This window comes from Phyllobates terribilis, unplaced genomic scaffold (genome assembly GCF_046119375.1).
Source record: "Phyllobates terribilis strain yellow unplaced genomic scaffold, ASM4611937v1 Scaffold_13__5_contigs__length_258822181, whole genome shotgun sequence".
Taxonomy (NCBI): domain Eukaryota; kingdom Metazoa; phylum Chordata; class Amphibia; order Anura; family Dendrobatidae; genus Phyllobates; species Phyllobates terribilis.
In genome coordinates, this window is record NW_027362773.1 from 143,581,859 (window position 1) to 143,598,422 (window position 16,564).

General features: G+C 41.4%; 1 protein-coding gene across 1 annotated transcript; it reads left to right on the forward strand.

Moving 5' to 3' along the window:
• The first annotated feature begins 2,975 nt into the window (after positions 1-2,975).
• Positions 2,976-14,210, forward strand: IFITM10 (interferon induced transmembrane protein 10). Its single transcript, XM_073658763.1, has 3 exons — positions 2,976-3,150; positions 6,633-6,983; positions 11,124-14,210. Exons 2-3 carry the CDS (start codon positions 6,720-6,722, stop codon positions 11,271-11,273), a joined length of 414 nt encoding a protein of 137 aa, XP_073514864.1. The 5' UTR covers positions 2,976-3,150; positions 6,633-6,719; the 3' UTR covers positions 11,274-14,210.
• The last annotated feature ends 2,354 nt before the right edge of the window (positions 14,211-16,564 follow it).

Below are 16,564 nucleotides of genomic sequence, written 5' to 3' on the forward strand. Positions count from 1 at the left end.
AAGATTTTTCTGTATTTTCATGACTATGAAAATTGTACATTCACACTGAAGGCATCAAAACTATGAATTAACACATGTGGAATTATATACTTAACAAAAAAGTGTGAAACAACTGAAAATATGTCTTATATTCTAGGTTCTTCAAAGTAGCCACCTTTTGCTTTGATGACTGCTTTGCACACTCTTGGCATTCTCTTGATGAGCTTCAAGAGGTAGTCACCGGAAATGGTTTTCACTTCACAGGTGTGCCCTGTCATGTTTAATAAGCGGGATTTCTTGCCTTATAAATGGGGTTGGGACCATCAGTTGTGTTGTGCAGATGTCAGATGGATACACAGCTGATAGTCCTACTAAATAGACTGTTAGAATTTGTATTATGGCAAGAAAAAAGCAGCTAAGTAAAGAAAAGCGAGTGGCCATCATTACTTTAAGAAATGAAGGTCAGTCAGTCCGAAAAATTGGGAAAACTTTGAGAGTGTCCCCAAGTGCAGTTGCAAAAACCATCAAGCGCTACAAAGAAACTGGCTCACATGAGGTCTGCCCCAGGAAAGGAAGACCAAGAGTCACCTCTGCTTCTGAGGATAAGTTTATCCGAGTCACCAGCCTCAGAAATCGCAGGTTGACAGCAGCTCAGATTAGAGACCAGGTCAATGCCACACAGAGTTCTAGCAGCAGACACATCTCTACAACTGTTAAGAGGAGACTTTGTGCAGCAGGCCTTCATGGTAAAATAGCTGCTAGGAAACCACTGCTAAGGACAGGTAACAAGCAGAAGAGACTTGTTTGGGCTAAAGAACACAAGGAATGGACATTAGACCAGTGGAAATCTGTGCTTTGGTCTGATGAGTCCAAATTTGAGATTTTTGGTTCCAACCACCGTGTCTTTGTGCGACGCAGAAAAGGTGAATGGATGGACTCTACATGCCTGGTTCCCACCGTGAAGCATGGAGGAGGTGTGATGGTGTGGGGGTGCTTTGCTGGTGACACTGTTGGGGATTTATTCAAAATTGAAGGCATACTGAACCGGCGTGACTACCACCGCAACTTGCAGCGGCATGCTATTCCATCTGGTTTGCGTTTAGTTGGACCATCATTTATTTTTCAACAGGACAATGACCCCAAACACACCTCCAGGCTGTGTAAGGGCTATTTAACCAAGAAGGGGAGTGATGGGGTGCTACGCCAGATGACCTGGCCTCCACAGTCACCAGACCTGAACCCAATCGAGATGGTTTGGGGTGAGCTGGACCGCAGAGTGAAGGCAAAAGGGCCAACAAGTGCTAAGCATCTCTGGGAACTCCTTCAAGATTGTTGGAAGACCATTTCCGGTGACTACCTCGTGAAGCTCATCAAGAGAATGCCAAGAGTGTACAAAGCAGTCATCAAAGCAAAAGGTGGCTACTTTGAAGAACCTAGAATATAAGACATATTTTCAGTTGTTTCACACTTTTTTGTTAAGTATATAATTCCACATGTGTTAATTCATAGTTTCGATGCCTTCAGTGTGAATGTACAATTTTCAAAGTCATGAAAATACAGAAAAATCTTTAAATGAGAAGGTGTGTCCAAACTTTTGAGCTGTTAAGATCTATGGGCTGGACATAGATCTCCCTGAGAATCTGTCTCCAGAGCTTATTCTAAATGAAACGGGACAAAACCAGTGTGAGACATGTAATGACTGACAGTCTGCTCTCCTGATCTACATGTCTCACACTGGTAACGCCACTTTTATGTAAAATAAGCTCAGATTCTCAGGGAGATCTATGTCTGGCCCATAGATCTTAACAGCTCATTTACATATTAAGAAAAATGTGGATTACTCTATAATAAGGCATCGAATCGCAGATATCAAGGTATCATTTTATTCAGATTTCTCTGACGACTTAAGAGGGTTAATCTTACTGATTCCCTTTTAATGCAAATTTTGTGTTTTATTACACAGACGATCCAAAGAAAATCAAATGATATTTCGGTCTATAAACCTTCATCAGAAATGTGGAAATAAAATATCAATAATAGTGTGTAAGAAATAGATCTAGGATTTGTAAAGAAAGCATAGATAATGTACAATAATTACAATATTAGGCCTAGGATAAATGTGTATTTTGTAAATAGCTCAGTCTCTCCCAAGATACACCAAATGAATCACAGAGGACCACGCTGTGTGATAAATATAGTGCATCTTACTAGAAGTTGGACTTATTTTCTCTATTTAATCCAGATTATTTTAGATCATTAATTCATGCAAAAAATAATAATTATAAACCCATTTAACCACTGCAGGCAAAAGGAAAAGACAAAACAATGGAAGCCCTTAGTGATGTGGCGATTTGTATTTTTGCAAATTTCATCCAAGTTCTTATTATGAATTTTGGCTTTTTTTTATACGTCAGAGATAGGAAAACTGAACTTCATTGAGATATTACATCCGAGCTTAAAAAAAATAACACTTTTCAATTAAGCGTTGGTTGAAATTTGGCAGCTGACAACTATTTGTACAATTGGTGTAGAGCGCTGACATGATTTGTGATTGCTGCTGGCTCCTTGCTGCTTTCCCTGCGGCTATGCCTGCTTGGACAAGGAGCGGGGCTACTGGGGATTCTCATTGTTGCCTGTGTACTCAGCCTGCAGGAGACAGACGTTGCAGTATTGTCAAGGAGAGCCTGCCATTCTTGCATCGGCAGCAGTAATGTATACCTGCTGCCTGCTCATCCATGCATGGCATCACTGAGAAGTGGCAGAAGCTATTAGGTGCTACAAATGTTATAACCAGCAGACCATCCAGAATTGCAGGATTCTTTCCTATGAGACATATAGAGGTCAACTTACTTTGTCCTGCTATACCCCCCTCCATCTCCTAGATCAATCATTCATGTATGCAATGTTTCTTAAGTGTTTACATGAATCATGTGTGGATCTTTATATGGACACCCCCATCCTATCCCCTTCCTTACTGCTCCTCCTTCCTTCCTTTCGCTCTTTCCAGCTCCTCGGACACCCCCTTTATCCTCCTCCCTCCTCTATAGTCTGTCTGATACAGACGGTCTCTTGTTTTAAGACATGCAGCTGTTCCTATCGGCTCTCTCTCCCTGGGGGTACCCACTAGTCACGGACAGGCGGTCAGAGTGGTCCTAACGAGAGCCCTGCGAGGTGAGTAGGGACCCAGATGATACCCGCAGCATCTTAGTGCAAGATGATACCAAAGGGCAAAGACGGTGTGATGTTCTGCAGGGGTCATATTGATGATATCCAATGCAGAAGATCCATGAAATGCAGACTGGTGTCCTTGTAAACTGCTGCAGTGCTTTAGAATAATCATACGATGGTGTAGTTATTGCATTGAGTAATTTTTTGGGGGGTGGTGTTTACCAGGGTGAAAATACTTTGGACACAGCTCGATACTTCCAATTAAATGTTAGTGCCGGTGACTATGTGATGCTCTGGGGTATTTCGCATACTCTGATGTCTTTCTGGTATGGGAGATGCTGTGGAAGTCTGTTGAATGCAGCGGGAGGCTGCCAGCCTTGGGATCTGGTGATAGATACGGATCAATGATCTCCATTCTGTTGGGCGCAGTGCAATAAGCTGCAGGTTATTGACAAGTTAGGATTTCTCCTGCAGTGCCCAAAGCAAAACAAAGAATGGATGTGTGCTGCAGGATCATACTGCAGAACTGGGAGATGGGGGTATAGGCGATGGGGGGGAGACGAGGAATGGAAAGGAGGGTGAAGAAGTAGTTATGGCAAGAGAGACACAAACAGGTCTATTTTTCACTCTCCAGTAGAAGGCTTGGGTTTGCCAATTGCTTTGGCTACTCATCAGGTTGAAATGTGCCTTTAAGATGTTGACGCTTACTTCTATTATCAGAATATTAGTAATTAATGACATCTTGCAATGTGGACCTCTCCAATGTCACTCTACCGTTCTCCCTGCCACCCAGTGCACCCAGGTCATTGGAAAATTATGTATTGTTTAAATCAAGTTTTTGTGATAAATCTATTTTTTGTATTTATTTTTTTTTCCATATTACCATCTTTATTAAAAATAAAAAATAGAAACCTTGCAATTTTCACACAGGCCATTTGGGACTTTTTTTTTTAGACTCTAACTTCCTGTTTAAGGAAACAACACATGTACATAGCCACAATGAACAGACCTTAACCCTATGTTTTATATTGAAGCATTAAATGGCATTCCAATGACCTGTATTGTCCTTTACCTTGCACCTGTCACTTAACCAATCTTTTCTCCATTGACTGCTAAAATGTGATATATATGTAATGCTACTAGATACAGTACAGACCAAAAGTTTGGACACAGTCTCATTTTAAAGATTTTTCTGTATTTTCATGACTATGAAAATTGTACATTCACACTGAAGGCATCAAAACTATGAATTAACACATGTGGAATTATATACTTAACAAAAAAGTGTGAAACAACTGAAAATATGTCTTATATTCTAGGTTCTTCAAAGTAGCCACCTTTTGCTTTGATGACTGCTTTGCACACTCTTGGCATTCTCTTGATGAGCTTCAAGAGGTAGTCACCGAAAATGGTCTTCCAACAATCTTGAAGGAGTTCCCAGAGATGCTTAGCACTTGTTGGCCCTTTTGCCTTCACTCTGCGGTCCAGCTCACCTCAAACCATCTCGATTGGGTTCAGGCCTGGTGACTGTGGACGCCAGGTCATCTGACGTAGCACCCCATCACTCTCCTTCTTGGTCAAATTGCCCTTACACAGCCTGGAGGTGTGTTTGGGGTAATTGTCCTGTTGAAAAATAAATGATGGTCCAACTAAACGCAAACCGGATGGAATAGCATGCCGCTGAAAGATGCTGTGGTAGCCATGCTGGTTCAGTATGCCTTCAATTTTGAATAAATACCAAACAGTGTCACCAGCAAAGCACCCCCACACCATCACACCTCCTCCTCCATGCTTCACGGTGGGAACCAGGCATGTAGAATCCATCAGTTCACCTTTTCTGCGTCGCACAAAGACACGGTGGTTGGAACCAAAGATCTCAAATTTGGACTCATCAGACCAAAGCACAGATTTCCACTGGTCTAATGTCCATTCCTTGTGTTCTTTAGCCCAAACAAGTCTCTTCTGCTTGTTGCCTGTCCTTAGCAGTGGTTTCCTAGCAGCTATTTTACCATGAAGGCCTGCTGCACAAAGTCTCCTCTTAACAGTTGTAGAGATGTGTCTGCTGCTAGAACTCTGTGTGGCATTGACCTGGTCTCTAATCTGAGCTGCTGTTAACCTGCGATTTCTGAGGCTGGTGACTCGGATAAACTTATCTTCAGAAGCAGAAATGACTCTTGGTCTTCCTTTCCTGGGGCAGTCCTCATGTGAGCCAGTTTCTTTGTAGCGCTTGATGGTTTTTGCAACTGCACTTGGGGACACATTCAAAGTTTTCCCAATTTTTCGCACTGACTGACCTTCATTTCTTAAAGTAATGATGGCCACTCGTTTTTCTTTACTTAGCTGCTTTTTTCTTGCCATAATACAAATTCTAACCGTCTATTCAATAGGACTATCAGCTGTGTATCCACCAGACTTCTGCACAACACAACTGATGGTCCCAACCCCATTTATAAGTCAAGAAATCCCACTTATTAAACCTGACAGGGCACACCTGTGAAGTGAAAACCATTTCCGGTGACTACCACTTGAAGCTCATCAAGTGAATGCCAAGAGTGTGCAAAGCAGTCATCAAAGCAAAAGGTGGCTACTTTGAAGAACCAAGAATATAAGACATATTTTCAGTTGTTTCACACTTTTTTGTTAAGTATATAATTCCACATGTGTTAATTCATAGTTTTGATGCCTTCAGTGTGAATGTACAATTTTCATAGTCATGAAAATACAGAAAAATCTTTAAATGAGGTGTGCCCAAACTTTTGGTCTGTACTGTATATTTAAAGGGAATGTGTAATCAGATAATGACCTACTACTTAATTCAGATTTTTGTGTTGTATTTTTAATTTCTTATCACAAAAAAATAAAGTCTTGTAATTTTTACATTAGCCAATATGGCTTTTTTTTAGACTCATAATTCCTGTCTAATCAGGAAGAGTTTTCAGCAGTTTTCTTATCAGCAGAGGCAGGATTATAATGACTGGTATACCTCTATACACAGCTGATAACACAGGATCCACCAATCACAATGGGTGATGTCACAGCTCCTTTGCTCCCCTTCCCTTCATAATGAGTTTTGCACATCCTTATTAGATACTTCAATATAAGGTCTATATAAGGTTAAGGTCTATTCACTGTGGCTATATACATGTGTTGTTTCCTGAAACGGGAAGTTAGAGTCTAAAAAAGTCCCAATGGCCAGTGTGAAAATTGCAAGGTTTCTATTTTTTATTTTTAATAAAGATGGTGATATAGAAAAATAAATTGCCCAATTTTTTTTAAAAATGGATTTATCACAAAAACCTGATTTAAACAATACATAATTTTCCAATGACATATTCCCTTTAAATATCAAGAGATTTAAATGTCCTAAATGGCTTTAACATCACTGGGTGGGTAACTGGTAAATGTTACAGAATGGTCTATCTTGTGTTCATCTCAATATAGAGATGTACTTATATCTTTTCTTTGTGACTTTCTTTTGTCTCTAGCCGCTTTTGCTCCTCGCGGGCAGGCTTGGGCTCTGGGCTTCCTCAATAGAAATAGCACTCACATTGCTTGCCTTCCTTCTATGAGACATGGAAAATAAAGCGTATAAAGTTGAAGGTACGTGGCACCTACCACAATGTAAACACACCCTGGAGCGTGAGAAGAAGAAGACGACCAAGCCTCCCCCAGGGACAGTGTCTGTGGCCACCGGTAAAAGTGGACCTGCGGTTACAGTCATAGAGATTTCCCCTGAGACAACTGAGGTAAATGATTATTACCTGTGGTCCATCTTCAACTTTGTCTACCTGAACTTCTGCTGCCTGGGCTTCATCGCGCTGGCCTACTCTCTAAAGGTGAGCCCTTTTTTTTATAAACATTAGCCGAAACAAACCTGAAAATAAAAACACAACAAAATTGGCAAATTAGACAAATTATAGACAAGCAATTCTTTTTCTACATTAAAAAAATAATAATAATAATCAAAAAGTATAAAAACGAACCTAAGTCTATAACGCCACACATTAATATTAACCAATTAAAAGGTTATTTTCATCTCATAAATTGGGACACACCTGTTCATACAATGGTTTTCCTTGTTCTTATTGGAATGTGCACATTCTTGATTCAGACTGAAGGCAGCAAGACCACAAAGGAACACATATGGAAACAAGGAGTAAAGAAACACAAGTAAAACAAAGCAGATTATGAGTCAAAGTACCCCCCTTTTACTCTACTGACAATTTTACACCACCTTGGCATTCTTTCAAGCATTTTCATCAGGAATGGAATGAATGGCTTCCAGTGGTCTTGGAGTTGCCAGGGGTGCTGAACGCTTGTTGGCTGCTTTACTGTCACTCTTCTGTCCTGTTGGATGCAGGTTGGGTGATTGTGAAGGCCATGTCATCTGATGAAGCACTCAAACCCACCACTTGGTCACACTGTCCTTACATAACCTGGAAGCGTGATTTCAGTCATTGTCCTGATGCAAAACAAATGATGGTCCCACTAAGTGCAAACCAGATAGTATGACATTGCAGAATGCTGTAATAGCCATGCTGGGTAAGTGTGCAATGAATTTAGAATAAATCACCACTATTGTCACCAGCAAAGCACCATCACACCTCCCCTCCATGCTTCACAGTGGGCACCGCACATGTAGAAACCATCCGCTCACCTTTTTTGCATCTTACAAGGACATGGTGGGTGGTCTCAAAAAATCTCTCATTTTGAGTCATCAGACAACAATACAGATTTCCACTGATCTACTGTCCAGTCCTTGTATTTCTTGACCCAAACAAGTTTCTTCTTGTTTGTCATCCTCAGTACTAACTTCTTTGCAGCAATTCCTTCATAAAGATCAGCTTTTTCCAGTCTTCTCTGAACAGTCAATGTTGAGATGTCCCTGCCCTGTGACTTAATGTCTGTACATTATTTATGAGAGCTGTTATCTGAGGTTCTGTCAATTTCCAGTTTCTGAGGCTGATAACTGATGAACTTATCCTCTGCAGCATAAGTAATTATTGGTCTTCCTTTCCTGGGGTGGTCCTCATGAGAGCCAGTTTCATCATAGTAATTAACGGTTTTCACTACTACACTTGAGATGGCTTCAAGGTTTTAGCAATTTTCCCGAATGCTTAAAAGTAATAATAGATTGTCATTGCTCTTTACTTAGTTGAATGGTTCTTGCCATATTCTGGCTTAGAACAGTTGTGTAAAAGGGCTCAGAACTGTGTGGAACTGTGTACCAACATTTCCTCTGCAAAGCACACCTGATGGTCGCAAGCACTTTGTTAAGGCTGGTGATTCCACAAATGAACTCTTGAAGAGGCATACCTATTCATTAGAAGCCATTCCAGGTGATACCTGATGAAGCTGCTTGAGAGAAGCCAAGGGAATGTAGAGCTGTCATAAGAGTAAAAGGAAGGTTCTTTGAGGACTTATCACATATTCTGGTTTCTTGCACATGTTTCTTTACTCCTTGTTTTCATATTTGTTCCTTTGTGCTATTTCTGACTTCAGTCCAAATCTAGAATGTGCACATTCCAATAATATCATGGAAATCCATTGCGTGAACAAGGGTATAGAAAGTTTTGACTGGTACTGTAAGTCAACACACTGACTAGCTGCTGCAGGGAAAACCATAGTCCTGAACAAAACTAGTCTAATATGTTTGAATCATCCAAAATGTAGAAAAATACTTGTTATTTGGCACAGCCTGGTGTGACAGGGTCACTGGCGATGTATGTGAGGGGAAATATGTGTCATGGAGGTTGCTATCTTCCGTGATGTGAAACCCAGAAGCTTTTCTCAAGCATATTAGGTGCTGAAGAGGTTAATCAGCCATTTTGGGTTGTTTTTTTTTTGGGAGTAAGTGTGAGATGGGCAGACGCCTGTTCACCATATTTCCATCTCAAGGGTTTGGCTGGAGAAGTTAAATTTCCAGCATTGAGTTTTTCTTCCTGTTGTGTGTGGAGAAGGAAGTCTCCAGACTGTGTGGAACTTCAGATCAGAAGGAGCTGAAGTATGCTGCAACCTGAGTGGGCGAATCCCCACAAGCTATGGACTGTGCTTTCATTTATCTTTTGTTTTGCCGTTATGCCAGCAAGGCCTTGTTTATTTTGTTGAACCTGCCATGGTTTATGCCATATTAAAATAAACCAGCAGATGAAAACATTCCTGTGTCTACCTCTGGAAGGAGCCGAGTAAGTCAATCTACCACAATGGATATACACAGAAGCTGACCCTGAACTAGATCAATAGAAATAAGTGGACATGTAGCGATCCTGAGCCTCTATTATGTGGTTCTTGGCTTCCCAAACCCATGCTGACCAAGTACAGGATTCAATGAGATGGTTCAACAATGTTCTGGAATGCAAAATCCATATCCTTAGTGCCTGATATGTCTTCTCCAGTGGTGATTTTTGACTCTAGAGATTGGCACAGGAAGGCATGGCTTCATTATGTGGCTGCTGGCATGCATAGAGGAGTACAAAGCAATGCAGGACCAGTGAGGCAGAGAATCGCGGCTGGGACATTTGTATGGGCAACTGTTGGGTTGCTGCCTCTATGACAATCTCTACACCTTGGGAACTGCTATGTGATTAGAACTGTTTTATGGAGATTGTGAGTTCAGAGGTGATCTTTCTCAAAGAGGTCATCTTGTGTGGGGAGTAGGGATAGTCTTCTGTGAGCAGTACTATTTGGAACAATGAATGGGTATCGTTTCAATCATTATCTTGAAGCAATCAGGCTGAGAAAACAGAATTACCATTATTTTTTTGCTGATCTTGATTTTGGTGCAGTGGCGGAATAATACAGGCTAGAATAGCGCATACACAGGAGAATTGGTGTGGTATGTGCATCAACAAAAACACGACCTCTAAAATTGACTTCCAAAGGCATCACTGTGCATATTATGCGCAGAAGTTATAAGTATGCAGAGTTGTTAATAATACGAAGAAGCAGATATGGACAACGCAGAGTTCAGGAAGGAGGGTGTAACTATTGGGGGTACAGAGGTAGCTTTCACACCTGGACTCTTGTGCCTCAGGGGGGGCAGTCTAAGAAGACACTGGTATTAACAATATCATGTTATAAGGGCCCCTATTACAGATTTTGTATTAATTAATAGCAAATAGTCAAACTGTTTGGGCAATATTGTATATTCTTTCCTCCATATTACAAGTTAGAAACTATTAACCCAAGCAAGAAAATACAAATCTCACGTGGTGGACCAAAAAAATGGTCTTAGCTGCTAATAGTATTTAGAGTTAAAGGGGTTTGCCATAAAAACATTTTGATGGTCTAGTTATAGGATAATATTTGGCCACTTAGGATACAACTCCCTAAGACCTACAATGATCAACCGAAGCACCAACCTGTCGTACCAGGCCTAGTCCATGGATGGACGCATGGTTGAACCTTAGAACATCTCGGCCCTCTTAAGCTCTTTTAGGCATCCATTGATCACATATTGATGACCTATCCTGGTGATAGTGTACTTTCTCAGAAATCCTATTTAAAGAGGTTGTCCACTACTTTATCATTGATGACCTATCCTTAGGATAAGTCATCAATGTGTGATTGGTCGGGGTTCGACACCCGGCAACCCTGACGATCAGCTGTGCTGGCCAGAAATGCTCAATTGTGGAGCTGCTCCATCTTCTGATAGTGTCCGCGGCCGGGTACTGTACATCCACCTCCTATTCAAATAGGCCGCGGCCACTATCAGAAGACTGAGCAGATCCGCAGCTGACCATTTCCGACCGGTGGCCAACACCGAAAACAGCTGATCAGCTGGTGTGCCGGGTGTCGGACCCTGACCAATCAGACATTGATGACCTAGTCTAAGGATTGATCATCAAAGCTAAAGTAGTGGACAACCTCTTTATGATTTAAATGTTCTTTGGTTAAAAAAAAATTAGGAACTTACATTCTGAGGATCCACATCTCCATCCACTTATTAAATATGTTGGTTTATTTTATTGTTTTAGGTCAGAGACAAGAAACTCTTGAACGACCTCACCGGGGCTGTGGAAGATGCAAAGACGGCGCGACTATTCAACATAACAAGCTCAGCGCTTGCGACTCTCACCATCATCATTGTGCTGTTGTACCTGCGCTCTCCGCCCGCTCACTACTAGGAGCGCGCCCCTTTGTATACGAACTGTGAGTGAGATAGCTCTTCATCTTCTACTGGGACAGTGAGTTCTGTGCAGTATGACTAGATGTAGCCGGGAGCCACAATTCTCTCCTTTTCCTCTAAAATTTCAACCGCATCTATCTCCGGAACACACTGTGATGTCGTCACGCCTTGCCGTATGGTGGCCTCCAATGGGCTGATGGCAGCTTATATGCAAAACTTCATCAGCGGGAGGGATTAACACCTCAGCACCGCGGGGGGAGAAGGCTCGTTCTGTGAGATTGGACTGTTTCCCAGGCCCCTTCCCTACTGTGCCTCGTCAAAACTGACCAAGCCTGTGAATTTAGAGTGTCATCTCTTTGGGCAACTGATCACATCCTATCAAATAAAGGACTAATGTTTTCTTAAACGGTGTGTGTCAGTGTCGGGAGGCAGGAATATGTTTGTAGGACATGGGGTCTTTATAAGGTTTTATTTGACAAGTACCCACTATAGGTCAAATGCCTTTAATATCTCTGTGTATGGAGTAGAAGCATGAATACAGTGGAAGGAGACATTTCTAGTCTAATATAGCATCCGATATAAGGTAGATGGTTGTCCGTGTCTCTTAGGTGATACAAGTAAGGGTGTAGATATAGGTTATTTGTACTTCCCTCGTTGGCAAGGTTTAAATATATAATGAATTTCATTTAATTCGTCTTTGATTATTCAGAAAATATGATAACGTTCCAATGCAAAAATTGGGAACAGATTTATTTTTGGTGGTTCTCTAACCTGACAGTCCAAAGATCTAGTATAGTAGAATATTCAGCATCTATCAAGTTCTTTAAAGGCCGAATTAAAAAAAAAAAACCTTAATATGTTAAAACAGAAAATGAAATTGTAAAGCAAGACACTAAAATTAGATTGTTCTATGGACTATGGAAACTTACACGATTATTTTGTACATCCTGGAAAAGAATAAAATACATGAAATGTGTCTTTCTAACATGATCTCTTTATCGGTGTCAAGTAGAATAGTCGTAAGGGCTCATTTACAAAACTGTATTTTTCGCCCCAGTGCTGTCCATGGGGTAAAAAAAATTCAGATATCATATGGAGACAGTATAAATCTGATTTTAATGGATACTTTGTAACATAGGAAACTGTAAATGATGAATAGCAGCTGCTGTAATAAACAGATTGCACACGGATGACATTTAGAAAAAAATCATCCCACTTTTCTGGATGAAACTGAACGATCTTTTATACCTATCCTAAGGTTGACTCTGACGAATGCTGATAAAACTTTCTGATGTTTCACTTGATATCCCCATTACCGACTGCCCACTAACAAGGCACGACATGGACCTTGGTCCCTTTTTCGGAGATCTTTCCCCCCACATCCTGGCATTATGCCATGATATGCTAAGATGGGAATAGCTCTTTAATACCGATCTTATTTTAGGACTTTAAGGGTTACTCTAGTTTAGAAAACACAGTTTTATATATTTTTATATGCAACTTGGCTCTTCATAGAGGAAGAGGACTAGAACTCTATAGCGCCACCTGTTGAAAGCAGCGATCCTATAAGTCACTAACGATCCTTTTAATGAGTGTTAGGATAAAAGCCAAATCAGAATCTCAATTTGCAGACACAGTGTTTCAGGAAATTGCCCCTCGTCAGTGCAAAGTATGAGATCTGATTTGGCTAGGTGAGAGGCTCTGAACTGTATTTTTGGTAATTCTGAGTTAATAGAAAGGATCTCCTGTCGACTATCCCCTTGGCTATAAAAAGCATTTCTCGCTGAGGATGATCTGTCCTGCCTTGCATTACACTGGCAGACTGTACATTTGAATCGGCACATTGAAATTCTTCCTTTGCCCTATGGTGGCGCTGTAGGGGAAAAAAACTTTTACAGCCAGAGTCCCTGAAGCTGGGGTACAGGTAGAGGGACATTTTGTGTTTAGCTTATTTTCTCAGGACCCTATTGGGAAAATTATTAACTTTTTATGACTGGACACTGTCTTTTTGCAGTTTTCTGCTCATGCTGGGTAAACTTCAGAACCCCCAACTTCACCCGCATCTGCAGAGTACATATAGTATTACATGCTGGCCATTGAAATAAATTGGTTAAGGATATAGAGGAGATCCAGCTCAAGATGGAGTAAAAAATTCCAGACTTTATTGAAGTGAGTTAAAATAGTGATAACATCAGAAAAAAATGCACAGATCGGCATGTAGAACCTTCTGGTCCAAAAATCATGGTGATCTCACCAGAAACGCGTAGGTGGGTAGGTCCCTTTTTTATTCAAATTAATACATTTAGGAGTTTGATCTGCCAGGGCCTGAGCTGTTCTTTTGAGTGACCCTCTGATCGGGCTGCTAGTAGGGTGCCCATTGCAGGAATTATTGGGGGTCTTATATGTCTTAACGAGACAAGCCCACTAAGTTGACGACACACATGAGAACTGTCGGTCAAATGTTCTTGTGGCAGATAATATTTCCTGACTGCCCCATGCATTTGGATCTGGAGAACATGGTGTTTCCAGAGACAATTCAGATTATCTCCAAAGGATCCAGGATCTTCTGCCTTACGTCAGTCATACCGCCACCATGCACAATGGAATGTGGTCTGATCCTGCCGTGATTGAGAAGTATGGATGACCCCAATGTATGGCCAGCCTTAATAATTGTAAATAGAGCAATTCATAATAGTGGAGGCGACTTTACAGGAAAAAAAGGTGATATCAGAAATTTGTGACATCAGCAATTTTACACCACTTGAGTAATTTGTAGTCTTCTAGATTATTAAAACTACAAACTTTCAACATTTTGTAAGGAGACATAAAGGAATAATAACAATTAACTATACTTTTTTTTACATGAATCCCATGATCTGCATACAATCGGCAAAATGAGCAACATTCCATGATCGACCTACTGGATAAAAGCCTCAGTTGTGTAATAATGTGTTTTTTTTTAATAAATCGCCATTTAAATCTACAGTAAATTTGCAAATAATTTTTCCAATTTCCAGCCATGTTGTTTTATTTACAGTATATAAAAAACTTTTAGAAACTTTCTGCTGGATGCCATCTGCAACTGACTTGTTTGCTTCACACTGCTGCCAGTCATGTGACCTAACATCTCAACTTATGATTTTTAAAGGGGGCTCTGCAGAAATAGAAAAAAAATAATAATTAAATTACATTTCATTGTAAATAAATTCTTAAATGCCTATAATTAGCAAATCATTCTTGTTTTTTCACAATGGAATTACAATGGCCACCGCCTTTTACACTGACAGAAACTTTCAAGGAGTGTTAATAGAAGAGGTGCCTGTGAGCATGTGCAGTAGGAAGATCCACCGCTGTGACAGGGAGATAACCTATATGAAGTATTGTCCCACTATCTCCTGGTCACATTAGCCGCTCCACGTTCAAAAAGAAGTGGTGGACAGCAGTGTGAGCAACCTCTTCTTACCTCAGCACCCCTGATATTTCTAGTATTAGATCAGATAGACAAGGAAGACACAAGTGTCAACGGCCTTTTCACACCTCAGCACTCCCTGTATCTCCAGTATTAGATCAGATAGACAGGGTGGACAGCAGTGTGAGCAGCCTCTTCTTACCTCAGCACCACTTGTATCTCCAGTATTAAATCAGATACATAAGGTAGACAGCAGTGTGAGCAGAGTATTCACACCTCAGTAATTCTGGTATCTCCAGTATTAGATCAGATAGACAGGGTGGACAGCAGTGTGAGCAGCCTCTTCTTACCTCAACACCCCTGCTATCTCCAGTAATAGATCAGATAGTGTGGACAGCAGTGTGAGCAGCCTCTTCTTACCTCAACACCCCTGGTATGTCCACTATTCAATCAGATACATAGGGTTGACAGCAGTATGAGCAGATTCTTCACACCTCAGCACTCCTGGAATCTCCAGTATTAGATCAGATAAACAGGGTGGACAGCAGTGTGAGCAGACTCTTCTTACCTCGGCACCCCTGGTATCTCCAGTATTAGATCAGATAGGGTGGACAGCAGTGTGAGCAGCTTCTTTTTAACTCAGCACTCCTGGTATCTCCAGTATTAGATCAGATAGACAGGGTGGACAGCAGTGTGAGCAGCATCTTCTTATCTCCGCACCCCTGGTATATACAGTATTAGATCAGATAGGGTTGACAGCAGAGTGAGCAGCCTGTTCTTACCTCGGCACCTCTGGTAACTCCAGTATTAGATCAGATAGACAGGCTGGACAGCAGTGTGAGCAGTATCTTCTTATATCAGCACCCCTGGTATCTCCAGTATTAGATCAGATAGGGTGGACAGCAGAGTGAGCAGCCTGTTCTTACCTCGGCACCTCTGATAACTCCAGTATTAGATCAGATAGATGGGGTGGACAGCAGTGTGAGCAGCCTCTTCTTAACTCAGCACTCCTGGTATCTCCAGTATTAGATCAGATAGACAGGGTGGACAGCAGTGTGAGCAGCCTCTTCTTACCTCAGCACCTCTGGTATCTCCAGTATTAGATCAGATAGACAGGGTGGACAGCAGTGTGAGCAGCCTCTTCTTACCTCAGCACCTCTGGTATCTCCAGTATTAGATCAGATAGACAGGGTGGACAGCAGTGTGAGCAGCCTCTTCTTACCTCAGCACCTCTGGTATCTCCAGTATTAGATCAGATACACAGGGTGGACCGCAGTGTGAGCAGCCTCTTCTTACCTCGGCACCTTTGGTATCTCCAGTATTAGATCAGATACACAGGGTGGACCGCAGTGTGAGCAGCCTCTTCTTACCTCAGAACCTCTGGTATCTCCAGTATTAGATCAGATACACATGGTGGACCGCAGTGTGAGCAGCCTCTTCTTACCTCAGAACCTCTGGTATCTCCAGTATTAGATCAGATACACATGGTGGACCGCAGTGTGAGCAGCCTCTTCTTACCTCGGCACCTTTGGTATCTCCAGTATTAGATCAGATACACATGGTGGACCGCAGTGTGAGCAGCCTCTTCTTAACTCAGCACCCCTGGTATCTCCAGTATTAGATCAGAATCTCCACTGTGAGTACATCTTTCCACACATTACGGGAGGGGATTGAGCTTTCTGCTGTACATGTCCACAGGCACAGGTCCTATTAACATTCTAGGACAGGTTTCTGTCAGTGTAACAAGATTGCAGCCATTTTAATTCTGTAGTCATTATCTCCTTAGACAATACAAGTGTGATTTGCTAATTAAAAGTTTTTAGTAATATATTAAATTACATTTCCTTTAGCTATTTTTTTCATAATTTCGCAGAGAATCC